At 41.8% G+C, this 14,251-nt stretch overlaps 1 protein-coding gene across 3 annotated transcripts in view; it reads left to right on the forward strand.

Moving 5' to 3' along the window:
• The first annotated feature begins 1,764 nt into the window (after positions 1-1,764).
• pou6f2 (POU class 6 homeobox 2) overlaps positions 1,765-14,251 on the forward strand; it is a 68,411-nt gene continuing 55,924 nt past the window's right edge. Inside the window, exons 1-2 of one of the 3 annotated variants that reach the window (XM_051940574.1) lie at positions 1,765-2,087; positions 2,960-3,147. In XM_051940574.1, the coding sequence (XP_051796534.1) occupies positions 2,976-3,147 (172 nt within the window). In that variant the 5' untranslated portion in view covers positions 1,765-2,087; positions 2,960-2,975. Of the gene's footprint in view, positions 2,088-2,713; positions 3,148-14,251 lie in introns of those variants that run through there. The other 2 variants (XM_051940575.1, XM_022196215.2) reach the window with 2 other exon arrangements.

A 14,251-nucleotide genomic window follows, 5' to 3' on the forward strand; every position in this document is an offset into this window, starting at 1 on the left:
TGGTATCAGTACCAGAGCTGATTGTTAATAACATTTACTAGTAATGACAGTTATAGTAAGTATTTATTTTTTCTCCATTTGTAAAGCCTTGAGTGTTTGCTCACAGACTGAAACCACTCACCGAGTGTCCGTCACAGTGGGACAGCCCTGCTCAGACCACCAGCTCTTAGCATGGATATCTGATGGCGCTCGGGACTCTCTGCTAACCACTGATTCTCCGGCTATTGGGGGTATTTGCAGAGTGGGAGGCAGAGGCGGGTGGGGGGGCATCAAGTGCTTTTTCTTGTTTCAGCAACCTGTTCCTGAGCCGTGGACGGACTGAGTGAACACAGAAGAAATGAGACAAACCTTCTGCCGCCAGCCGTCCTCCACACTGACTTCCACCAGCTCCCGTTAGTTGCTTTAATCAGGGATGTCTGAGGGTTACTTTAAAAAAAATGAAGCTAATCCATTACACATCCGCTGCTTAGAACCAGTAATGTCATTTCTTATGGTAATTTCCTAAATATCCCTTTTTTATTATGTATTTTTACAATGCGATTAGCGTTATCCCATTACGTGTAATTACATTACTCCCTCGGCTTAAATTAATAAAAACATCCAATTTGGTGGCACGATTGCAGAAAAGGCGAGGCTGGCTGTTTGGAAGTAATTAACAGCAGCGTAAGATGGTGAGAGATGTGTTGCCCCCTTATCCTGGAGCCTCAGAGGCCAGGGGAAGATTAGAGCTCTGATCTCATTCCCAGCACTTGTTTGGAGTCTGTCAGGAAGAGAAATGCCAGCATTAGAGAGGTACCGCCACGCTCCTGATATGATGAAATAAGGAGAAAAGGGGAAAGGGAAAAAGATGGAGGGATGGACAGAAAGGACCCTGCCCTTCTCTAAAGTGTCAGTAGCTTGTTTATTCTATTTTTCATCGTTGCTGCTGGGGCAAAGATTCCCATTTTTCCTTTATTTTTTCCCCCCACCTCCATAACAAAAACCACTGCTCTCATTTTTTATAGGTCTTGCAAACTCTCATGCCCCAGTGAAAATTACATTGTGAAACGGTAGAAATTTTCAGGGGCTGCCTGCGCTCTCCGCTGTCCCTCTGAGCTTTCAAACAGTCAACAGACTGTGAAGAATAAATAATAAAAAACTATTGATTATTTTGATGACTGCAAGATTCAATTAGGTATTAATTTTGCCCTCCAGTGGACCTATCAAGCAACTCAAAGGAGGGGAGGTGGGAGGTGGGGGTGGGCCCAAATGCATGCAGAGTGTGGCCAAGCTCAGACAGAGGGGAAAATGTGTTTACCTCGGCGGGCAGAAAGGTGCATTGATGCGCAGTGTCCCACATTTAAGTGCTCCACAAATGAAGCCCTGATGACTAGTGACATTGTTACCAGGGATATGAGTATTGACCAGTCGGCTCACGCTTTTTAACGACAGCTTAAACTACTCTATTGATTAACATTTTCATAGATTATCATGTGTCATATCAAAGTGGGCAGATTCCCGTGATGAGCACATTAAAAAGGCCCCTCTGGGTAGGAATTCATCGACCACCCCGATAGACGTTGAGGTGGGGGGGGGCTGCTGATGATGATGGGTGCAGAAGCCAGATAAGACTCCTTTTTTTTTAAATCTTTCTGTGCCTCTAAGAGCTGGTTACCTGTCCTTTGCTCAGACATATTTAGGTTGGGCTCGAGTCATAAATAAGAAAGAGGGCCGTGGTCCTGCTGATCTGCGCCTCAGAGCCTGAGGTGGGGTGAACACTGTCTGAGGAGCTTTCCAGTCAGAAGACACAAGGGGGAAGAGACAGAGGGGAGTGAGAGCGGGAGGGAGAGAGTGTATGAACAAGAGAGGGAGAGAGAGGGAAGGAGGAGGAGGTGACATCTCCAGGGCTTGTCTTAGGAAGCAACCTCGGGCTTGAACCTGTGGTGGCCATTCAGATACAGCAAGGTTGAGGAGTCTGCTTGTGGTTCAGAAAGCATGAACTAGCTGCGCTGTTGTGGCATGTTGTAGCTGCTGTTTGATTGATTTCAACATTTGGACTTTCTGAAGACTTTTTTTCCCCCCTCTATTTCTTCTGGAGCTTTGTCTAGGTAAGAGAAGTTTTTTTTTTTTTTTCCCCAGCAGTTCTTTAAAAAAGTTTTCTTATTCTCAAAGTATAAAGAGAAAAAGAAATGAATTATTGTGCGCAAGTGTTGGGGAAAAAATGTTCTAGTTTTTGCATCACGATGTTTCAGTTTATTCCTCTGAATTGACTTTATTCCAGGATTATTCTCTTAATCTTGTCGTGTAGATGCTCTCCCTGCTTGTTTCTAAGTGCTGACAAAAAAAATGCAAATAATTGGGCTAAAAATTTGGGAACGTCGGCGACTTCATCTTTTGTTTAAATCAGGCCTTAAGTTCACGTCGTCTCACACTGTGCTGCAATATGTCACCTTTGATCTCATTTTGTGTCCCCAGCTATGGGAAAATTGACATAATCAGTGGTGTGTATTTTCCCCTCATATCTTTCTCTCAGATGTAGAATTAGATTTATTTCATTTATTTATCAGCGCACAGCCGATGGACCTCTTTGTAGACTGCTGTCAGCTTAGTGTTTGCTGAAGATGAGGCACATGTCAGGTAGTAATGAGCCCTTGGAGATGGATGTATCACCGTTTTAGGGCTGCAGGGTATAATGGTAAAGCCACGCGATCCGTAACAGTTCTTCACCAGGCAGCAGCCGGCAGTATCAGCGGGGTAGCACCAGCCTCAGATAAAAGAGAGAGCTCGGAGAGGGAGGGAGCAGGAGAGAGAGAGGGAGAGTGATGAGTGAGCGATAGAAAGGAGAAGCCGGGTAGAGAGAGAGTGAGTGGAGACATAGAGAAGGAGCCGGTGAGGGTGAGACGCCGAAGCACATCTAACCAGGGGCATTTTCTCTTTTTTTTCTTCCTTCCTCCTCCCTGTTTCCCACCTGGGCTCCCAGCTCCCTCCAGGATCCGATGATTACAGGGCAGCTGAGCAAGCCGCTGCTCTCCCTGCGCAGCGACATGAGCGCGGCAGAACTCCGGGCGGACGACAAAGCGGCCACCCCAGACAGCGATCTGAACGACGAGCCCCTGCTCCTGCCCTCCGAGGCCACGGACAGAGAGGGCACTCCCAGCAAGCTTTACGGTAAGTCCGATCACACCTCACATCTTGTGCCTTTTCCCTTCACAAAGCTGCTGGTTGAGGTCTGGGTTAGACAGCGGTGAGGTGCAAGCAGAGGGCTTCCAGTGCTGGGACAGGTGTCAGGCAACAAACTCAGTGCAGACACGAACAAGTCAGTGTGTGCCACTTTTAGGATTAGATCTGTTAGCGGTAACATTTTAGTTTGAAAGTCTTCACATTCATTCACACAGGAGGCAGTCTGTGTCAGTTTAAAGTGTGCTGACAGTACTACAGGTAACTGGAATGCACTTCATTTTTATTGCACAGTCAGTTCTAAATACGTCCACATATTTAAAATAGTTTGACCACTTTGTTGCTTTTGCATATTTTGGGGCATCAGCTTTGCAAAGCCTTCTTTATATAAAATCTAATAAAAAGTTTAACTGACCTGTAAAAAAATCTAATTTTACCTGTGAGGATATTTCTTAAACTCCATCGTCACAGCCCTCGTAGTGTTGAGTAATATCATGCAGTTTTCCTTAATTCAAATGGATGAAATGCTCTGATTGTCATTTAAATATCAATTAAATTAATCGAACATTATGCTATTAAGTCATAAATTAGTGCTGAATGAAATTAAAACCTACTTGTTGTAGAAAATGTTTTAATCTTCAGAACATCAGATATGATAATATTCCTTCTGGAGTCGTGCTGATGTTTCTTTTCTCTTTATTTTTTGCTCTTTGAGTTGCAAATTATGGACTAAATTAGACAATTTCTGTATCAGCATGCCCATTATTTTTGCAGTTATCTCATTAATGAAGTGTTGACGTTATTTTGGCTGTGTCTAGATACGTGTGTTTCTTTTATTATTAGTTGTTTCAGTCATGTGGACAAATTCAATCACTGGGGCTCGTTATGAATCAATAAGCATAATGACACAAAAATCTTTTAGCAAATTTCCTAATTATAATTTGTAATTAAAAAGTGAATCTAGCTCTAAACTTTTTTCTTCTTCAGATGCTTTCATTATAGAGACAACAAAGTGAATATCTGTATTTACATCAAACAGCACTGTCCAGTAGCTGTGGGTTTAAGACATTTATTGTGGAACAGAGAGCTTGAATGCAATGTATGAATTAAGCATGAATTAAATTTGAATTTATAGATTTAATTTCAGGGAAGTTATGTGCTCTGATCCTTATTGTTTTTCAAATTTACCCATCTCCACATACCACATCATTTCTGAGTTTCTTTTTATTTAATTTCAGTTGTAGATTTTAAATTCAAAATGTTGTTTAGGACAAATTTGAAGGATTTAAAAAGCTGATTTGCTTATCATTTAACCTTTTTTTCAAGCTTTAATATTGCTATCATATTATTCATTTTTTGATGTGGATGGAAGGCGACAAGTGACAAAATCCTTCTCTAATGGCTTTAGATGTTTGTTCTGAATTTCTGTACAGATTTGTGTGGTGCCTCCTCAGCTTGTTCTGTTCTGTTTTGCCATTTCTGAAAGTTAAACTGTGTGTATTTGTGTGTGTTTCCCTGCTGAATGTGTGTTTGTGAGTCAGGGATTTTGGTATATAATTGCTATTTGATGGTTATGAATTTCTAATGCAGTAAACTGTACATTTTTTGATTTGTTAGGATTTAATAAGAATTGTTAATTGAATATGACTATACATTTCTCGCTGTCTGATTCTGTGTGTGTGTTGCCTGATAAGTGACAGAAAGTATAGTAAAGTGACTATGGACTGAGCTTGCCAAACATTTGTGACCAAAATAAACTTAGAATTTGGAGGAGGGAAAGCCAAATATTACTCTCAGACCTAATCAGTGAGAGTTCAGCTGTCTTTTAAATCCTCATTTCAAGAATAACCTGAGGCTAGTCTTCCAAACAAGGACTGCGTACTGCAGGATTTGTCTCAAAAGTGTTGCAATTTGGTTTAATAAGCATCAACTCTCTCCCTCTTTCTTCCTTTCTGATCAGTTTTTCTTCTCTCCTGCCTCTCACTTTCTTCTTTATGTTTCTCTTTTCTCTCTCTCATGCACGTCCACTTAAATGTCATTAATGGCTTTTCTAGTTATTTATATTTAAAGCCATTAATTTTAGCATAATAAATGTGCTTCCAGTAATTTCTGGGTGCATGCGATTAAAAATTTTCGTGTACATTTTCTGCCTGGTGTTTGCTGATGGTCTGTCGTCATACTGGAGCTGGTCGGAGCCGCTCTTGTGTAACTCGTGAATTTTGGGGGATGGTTTCTCTCTGGCCGGTGGCAGAGCCCTGGGCTGCGCCAGCAGCAGGTTCGGCTGCCCACATGACCTGTCAGGGAATGGCGAAGAGACGTGGCACCGTCGTGTCTTCTGCAGGGGGAGATAGGGAGGAGACAGAGTGGGGGGGAAGAAGAAGAGAGACTCAGCATCTTTCTGTCTGTCTTTAAAAGCCTACAAACTAAAAGGTGTGTTGGTAGTGACTGGCCTCTCAAATTTTTGTACTTATGACGAATTAGAACAGTTGTCTCTTTGTTGCACAGATTGTTTTGTTTCTTATTTTGTTGAAGTTACAGTGAACATGATGGGCATTTTTCTGTTTTAACTGCAGTTGATGGATTCTATTATCTGCATGAGTTAAATGAAGCTCCTTCAAAGCTAAGTGAGTGTAACACATCAGCAGTGCAGTTGAAGCTATTTTAACCCTATGAATGAATAAATAATTTATATAAACAAACATTTTGGAAAGTAATTGTTGTCTTTAGATTTGTTTCCTTTGTTGGATTGGTTATTGTTGTTAATTGAGTTGCATTTGCTCGTTTTTGTGTTTGCTGTGAGCTCTCATGGCTGCAGAGAGATTGTATTGTATTAAGTTTGCAATTCACCATTCTATTATCAGCCTGAATGCCACTGATATGAGAGCAACCCTGAAACAAGCCTTTAAACTACGCCTTACATTATTCAGTGGTTTTCTTTATGTGGTTCAGCACCGTGCAGAAACCACAATATTTACATTCTTGCCCTTTTCTGGGATTGTGGGGAAGAAGCAAGGGAAGAAGGTATACTTTGATTCCTCATATTCAGAAAAAAAGAAAAATTAGCACTTTGTTCTGTTTTATGCCTCTTACTTTGAAAAATCTTCCCGATAGAATGCTCCAGTTTTGTGACTGACAGACGCACACAAACCAACATGCTTATCACACTCACAAAAAGAAAAAAAACACAGAACACTAATAGTTTCAAGGAAATGCAAATCAGGTTGAGACCTAATTTACTCCCCTAGAATTTGAGTATCATGCAGACAGAAAAAAAGCCTTTAAATGCAGTTAGAATAGTATTTATTATCTGCCTGAAAGTGCATCTTTTGATATAGGATTAAAACAGTTTCCGTGTTAGTCTGTAAGTTTTTGCTGTGGACAACCAGCAGCAAAACGTTACAGGCTCCCAGAAAATAGATAAAGTTGCGCAAGATCTCTTGTCAGTTGGGTTTTTATGGAGAAAATGTGCTGCAAATGTGTTTTTTCTGGGAATTTATATCAACACGAACCTTTTGCACTCATGATCGCAAATACTTTTAGCCATTTTTGCTGTCACATGTCCGAACATCGACATCGCTGCGTGTCTGCATTGAGCTGCGATTGCATGTGCCATATATTTGTTTTTATATCTGGAGAGAATAGCACAAGTTTCCTTCCCCGCAGAGCTAATGCATGACTTTAGTGTTGGTGCCTTAATACTGTTTATAAGAGTTTGTGCCAGTATGAGAAGGAGAAGTCAGTGGGAGACAATGACAGTAGCGGTCATGTTTGTCTACAGTAAATTGTCCACCTTCTACACCCACCACATGCTTACTGCAGTGGTGAAAGGGTCGTTCTCCTCCTAAAAGCTTGCCTGTGCAAATAGTCTTCCACTTCAGGTAACAGGGGCTACGAGGCACCACAAACATCCTGCTGCCTTGTATTTATTCCAAGTAGAAGTGGACATTAGGTGGGAAAGCTGTGGTTAGTAGGGCAAGCAATTTTTTTTTTCAAAGGACGAGATGGTGTTGGATGCGTACAGTTTCTGTCTTCTCTTCTCAAGCAAATCTCCCCCTTTCAGACATCAACAGACAAGATAATAAGACACTCAGAGCACAATTCCGTATTATATTCAGCAACCAAAGGCTCATCTCTTGTCAGTTTGCATTTACTCTCCCAAGGATGTGACGCTTCTATCATCATGCTGTCAAAGAGAGCCAGGCTGGAACGACAGGAGCACTCATTTCATACACTTACTGTCTACATGAAATGGTCTGCACTTATACGGATTCTGCCAAAATGGTGGAACATTTTCACAAAGGTCACCTCGAGACCCCCCCTCCCCAAAAAGAGCAAAATGAATCTTCATTGATTCCCGGTATTGGAGGTCATTCGGAACAAAAAGTCCACTCCGGATGGTGCGGCGGCTGCGATGCTGCATGTTGCTTTTATGTCTTTTTCTGGCTCATTAGGTTTCGTCTGAAATCCGATTGCACACTGGATTAGTGAAATTAATGTCATCTGGGCTATTTAATATGTGCATTGCATAGAAAAGTTGCGGTGCTTCGACTTAAATGTGGCCTTAAACAAATCTGTAAAACTTTTATGTATGTAGCAGTGTCAGCAGTTTAAAGATGTTGTGTTTAAATTTCTCATTCCACCTGCGTTTTTATCTGGTACTCAGCGTATAATTGAGCATATTCGGTATTCTGAAACTCAAATGTTAGTGTGCTTACTCCTATTTGTTAGATATTTGAGTGTGCTGTTCATGAAAGAATGCCAAAAAAACCTTTAATTAAATCTTTGAACTAACATTTTCTTTTGTATCGTTTCCTCTTCCTGCAAAATCACTAAACAACACTAGTTTCTTTCATATTAACATACTTGTTGTTAGTCATTGTTTGTGGGCAGAAGACAAAACTACTGTGTCTCATGCAAAATTCCCTTTCATACACGTATCTAATCACACAAAGACACACGCACAAACACACACTGCTTGAGGCTCGAGTTCTTATTATTTTTGTGTAATCAGCTTAGTGAGCAGGATGCATGGTGGGACAGGCTGCTTGCTGATGCAAAGAGCCTCGTAATGTTGTGTGGTGAGGTTAAGTAATAAAGTGGCGCAAACCCAGTGCTGAATGGGCCACGCTGAGTAAATAAGAGTGGATAAAGGAGACTGAGGGGGAACAAGACTCTCCCCAGGAGGTGGATCTCATTATAGGGATTTCAGCTGTCTGCGCAAACTTGAAAACAAGCTTAATGCATGCCTATAAAGCAGGTGTAATACATTTGCTAATGTGCCCGCAGTGCCCATGGCTACAGCAACACAATCACCGCGTGGCAAAGAGGACAGGGAGGGGAGGATGAGCGCGAGGCAGACTTCTTGTTTTTCCTCACAAACAGCAGCAAAGGTCATCAGGTTTCACCGATGCTTGTTTATGCAGAAATGACTTTGAGCAACACGTAGAGCTTCAAAAGTGACTGACAATGTAATTCTCTCCATTGTTTACATGTATGAAATTAAGATTATTTTTGCCTTGACTATGAAGAATTCCAAAGAAAAGTGCATGGCAACTTCTATAGGTGGGCATCAGTGGAGGAAATAAATTGAATTTCTGTATGCATCTATTTTAGTTGCACACTTTCTTTAAGTTGTGGAATAATTTTCAAAAAAATGTGCATGTCTAGTACGCGCTCCATAACCAATATCAATAAGCCTTTCATGTAGAGCTAACAAAGAGGCATCACATCTCCTGGCACGGACACGGTTGGTGTTGTTGAGATGTAATTGAAGCTGCAAGGGTCACATTTTCGGAATAGAAATTACAGTCTTGTCTTTGACTTGTGTGGCGTGAACCAGAGATGCATCCCACAGCCCTTGTGTCCTTCACAAGCCTTTATTATTTATAACGCTCACTCTTTGAGCAATGACCAGTACTAATGCATAACCTTCTGTCCTTCTGGCTGATTCGCTTCCTTTGAAACCAAAGATTGAGGCAGGAGAAGTGGGTGTATGGTGGATGAGGCAGGGGTGTGGGCGGGCGAAGGGGGAGAGCTAGTATAGGGCAGTGGAGATCCAGGCTATCGAGAAGTTATTATGTTTTTTCCCTTTATATCTGAGGATGTGGAATAACACTGTGATGCTTCTTTTCTCCAGAATAGAGTTATGGGCTTCAAAGCAATACTATTTCCTGACGTCCCTCCTTCCACTATTTGTCTGCTCCTACGGAATAATGTGCTGGGAGTGGTGGGGTGGGGTGTCTTTTAGCTACATGATTATTTGCTTGTTTCCACCTGTACCCACTCAGCTCTGTAAATATCACCACAACAGGGGAATACAGTAACAACGAATGCGGTACTTTTTCCAGATAAACTCATTTCTAGATAAACTCCGTTTAGCTCAGGTTCAGTGGAGGAAAGATATAGTCTTGTGCAGCCTGTATCACCTGATGTTATCCTATAGTGATTGAGCCTGTGCTGCAGCGCCGCTGTGATCCATTGTTATTATACCTCTATGACAGAAGGAAAGGGTGAGGAGGGGGGAGGAGAGGAGGCTTTGAGGGGCAAGGGGTAGAAAGTGGGACATAGGCAGCATTAGTGCCGGATAGCCTGGGGGGCCGAGGCTGATGTGTCAGGCATGACATGTGGGTGTCTGGCCCCCCACACGCACACACACCAACACACACACTCTGACTGGACTGCCCTCACACCCCACCGGCTACTTCTAAATGTCCTGCAGCTGACCACACACAATACAAGGTGGACAGAAAAACTGAAAAGTAGCTCTTTTAAACCCGATTGCAATCTGAAGATACAAGTTTGAGGCTCTTTAGTACAAATACAAGTAGTGTTCGTTCCCATTTTTATTATACAATTTATTTTTTGAGTTATTTTTAATTCAACTGCACCTCTAGCAGACCCTACGATGTCATCTTCATATTGCTTTGCCAACAGCCCTAAACTAAAAGATAAATGTTTTACAGTGCTTTAAATCAGCAAATACCTACATTTGAGATGCTAACACCACGAATATTTTGAGTTATTCCATAACAAATGACATTCAACTGACTGCTTGAGTAACTGGCTCAGTGTTAGTTGTAGCTCTACATGTGTTACTCATAAAAAAAAACAAATGCAGTTTTATTTTATTTACAAATCATGAAGTCTAGAGCATGAGATCTGAATCCATCTCTGTTCATAAAGTACAGTGGGATTGCAGCTAAAATGGTTTTCGTTATTGATTAGCCTGCCAATGATCTTTTAGTGAAACAGTCAATGGTTTGATTTATTGGTCTGTAGAACATCAGAAAAAGTGATTCCTAAAGATAAAGGTTCAGATGTCATGTTTTGTCTGAGCAGTCATCCAAACTACAGTTCTTTTCACGTCATATGATGTTAAACAGAGAAAAACTGGAAACCCTCACATGGGAAAGCATGAACGACAGAATTCAAAGCTATGGCTTTATATACGGACAAAGTGGAGGTGTGTGACATAGAGTGAGAGGAAGGACTTTTTTCATCACACGGTTGTAGGCTGCAGGCAGCAGAATCCTATTTACAGCAAATATCATTTAAGTAATTTAAGAGGAGGAGAAATAGTGAAGCAGGCATCTCCTAAAAGGCTTACAGCTTTCTAAAGCTAGTCATCATCCCAGCGTCCCGCCTTTGCTGATGGCTGTAAAAGGATGAAGAATAATTTGGATTGTTATTTGCCTCTTTCAACCCTGAGCTAATCAGGTTGACATTGCTTTGGGAATGAGGAGGACGCTCCATAACAGATGTGCTCATGTGCAAAGTGTCCCAAGTCCCTTGCGAGGATGCAACACAAAAGCCCTCTTCTCCCCTTCTTCTCCCCTTCTCCTCCTCCTCCTCCTCCTTCTCCTTTTCCCTTCTCCATTTTCCTCTCTCCATCACACCATCTCTCCTTCTTGACCTTTGAAATGGGCATTGCCTCTTCTCACCAATTTACCTCCCTCTGGTCCCTCTTGTGCTTGTGCTGCTTCCATCTCCACTCCAGCATCAAGGGAGAGACAGGTAAGAGCTGGAGCAGAGCACTCTCATGTCAGAGAGCCTTTTGGTGAAGACCTGTGGCCACGAGTGAGAGCTTAAGTGTTGTAGCACAGAACCCTTACTGCTTTAAGCGTCCTTTGCATGCAGATTTCCCCTCATTCATCAGAAACTGGGGGCTTTCTTCGACAAACTGAAGTGTACTATTTTCCGTTGTTTACATTCAAAACCTGCCGTGGAGACACCTATTACTCCATCTCATCCATTTCCTCTTTGCCCGTCCTTCTTCTTCTTCTTCTCCTTCTGCCCTCTGAGTCTTCTCTCCTCTGCTTGTGGCTTAACAGTCACCTCAGAAATAGTCGCAGAACTGCTGAGGTGTAAAATCCTTTCTGTTCTGCACACTCCACGGCACCACCTCCTATGTAATTCCCTAACTCCATAATTCCACTTTGTGCCAGAATAATGAATGAGATGGATTTTTTCTCCCCTGTAAGGTCTACGCCCTTGCGCGATGAGGAATCAGGCTTTAATGTTGGGGGCCTGGAGAGATTGCCGTGGCCTCTTCTCACTCTTGCCCCGCGCTGCGCTCTTAATTAAGGAAATGACAGCTCTCCTAGCAGCAGCGGTAGCCATAATGTGGCTAATAGTGTTACAGACAGACACTCAAAAGTCAGTCTCTGGTGATTTTCTATCCCCAGAAACACTATTGACCTATCCCTTGCAGCTTCTCCACCCAGGCCTCTAAACAGAGTATTACTTCCCTGCAGGTCCAGAGGGAGCCATCTGACTAAGAGCACCTGGAGTTATTGGCAGCAGATTATGCCCTGTGTTATTGTTGAGGGCTTTGGTGGGAGTAATGAAACACTGAGCTAAATCACTGGTGATTTTGGCTCTCTTGCATTCTACAAGGAGTTAAGTAAATCACTATAAAGCCCGCGCTGCATATTACAGGCTGCTCTCTTCTGCACGGCTTTGTGTGTAGCATTACTTTTCGGTCTTTATTCCGCACTGCTTGAAATAGAAAAATTAAAATGAAATGGCCTGTCTGTGTCCCTCAGCTCTGTGTGATGCCACATCAACTTTTCAAGTGGTATTAGCAAAATCAATGGTCAGACAATCTGGGACAATTGGTCGTGTATTGAGGGAATTAAACCTCGTGTATGATGTGGCTTGTTGTCTATCGGGTCCCATCATTTGCGCTCCAGCAACTCCCAGATCCCTGTCCAACATCAGCGCTCCGAGTCAACAGCAACACTTTTTGATGATGAAAATCATTATGCATGCTTTTTTGTTGTTTTTTTGTTTTTTGCACTGCTGCAATAATTCCTCTCAGTAAGCAATCAGGGCTGTAATTAACTCATAATCTTCGGTCTTTTTTTAAATGTGAAATTGTTTACCGTGGATTAGATTTCAGTGGGAAAATGATTGACAACATCTTAACAGCAAACACATGCACTCAGCCAGACATTTTCAAAAGGACCATTATAAAAAATGGGGGGGTTGGCTGTTCATTCTGAATAGCCCGAATCGTTACCAGGCCTCTCTCGTACATTTGACAACTTACATAATGCATTTCCAGTAAAATAGCTTAAGTGTTAAAGCTTCTTTTATGGGCAAAAATTGATTCATAAATGCACTGAGGCGAAAGCTAACGTGAACACAAAGCTTTCAATAACACCCATTTTATACAGACTGTCAATGTATGAAGCGGTTGCATTAGACAAGGTGGCATGCTGATTGCTTTATGAAATCCAGGCTAATTGTTTTGTGGTGCAGTCCTTGCGGCACCCTGCATTAAGACAGGCCGAACGAAGTCAAATAAATATAGCTCTTTGCCCCCCCCTCCTCTCAACACACACAGTCTGATACACACTCAGCCCACAGAGGCCTTCTGCCTTGTGTGGCTTTGAAAGTCGCTCTCCAGTGGCCACTTTGGTGATCAATGAAAGAGAATTTATATAGTGGTGGATACTGGCAACATTTCCACGACATAAGTCACATTACAGTGCACCCTGTACCCTGCAATAATAAATACCAGTACTAGAAATAATAATTAGTATTTCTCCTAAAAAGCCCATCATGTCACCGTCAGTAGGAGTTTGGAATTCTTCAGACTTGTTCTGTGTCAGCAGTCAAGGTCAGAAACCATACATGTTTTTTTGTACATTAGTGGAGTAAAGGGTGCTTTTGTTGTCAAGAATGCAGCTGTGATGTAAAGATACTTGTGCCGTTATAACAGCAATTAAACTGCTCCAGAAATTCAAAAAAGCTATAGCCTGAATGTCCTGGATAAATGTAAAGCTATGCTGAATGTGCGTCGCCTGTTCTTTCATCCGTTTGGCGTCTTCTTTCATCTCCACTCACGTCAATACATCCATTCATTCCATTTTATCCGTTGTGTGACCTGTGTATAATCACAGCATCAAAGGACTATCTTTTCAGCAAAGGTTTGATCGAGATATTTTCTCCCCCCCCCCCCCCCCCCCCCCCCCCCCCTTCTCTCTGTATGCAGTATTAATCTCCATCTGGAAATCCATTTAAGAATCATTCACATTGGATAAGTAGATTTTTTTTAAACCGAAAAGAAAAGCAAAACGTGTACCGAGATTCTAGTAATAAAACAGAATTGAAGATTGACTCCCTGGATATTTCTCCTGTCAGCTATTTAATTTAGTTAAAGAAATTACACAAATCCTTCGGGGGACGATGTGCATGTGTATTTATTTATTATTGATTTCTTCCCCTGCGATAAACATGTTAACGTTACAGATATTTACAAAGAGATGAAGCTTTCTAAGTTATTGTGAAATGATGCAATGAAAGGCATCAAGGAATCGTTACTCAGTAAGTCTCAAACACTCTTTATCAGATAGAATACATTATTCACAGCCAATATCTTAACTACAGTCATTAGCCGTACTGGCTGGAGCTTATTGATGATTTTATAAAGTCTTGTTCTTTCATTATTAGCTGAATATCCTTATTTAGCTAATTGACTTTGTTATGATGGTAATTGGATAATACACTGGCATAGAAGTTGCTCAGTGGCACTGCTGGGTTTGTTATTGTTATCACACTGTGGCAGCTGCATTTAGAGAATTGCCTTTGA

This window comes from Acanthochromis polyacanthus, chromosome 20 (assembly GCF_021347895.1).
Source record: "Acanthochromis polyacanthus isolate Apoly-LR-REF ecotype Palm Island chromosome 20, KAUST_Apoly_ChrSc, whole genome shotgun sequence".
Lineage (NCBI taxonomy): Eukaryota > Metazoa > Chordata > Actinopteri > Pomacentridae > Acanthochromis > Acanthochromis polyacanthus.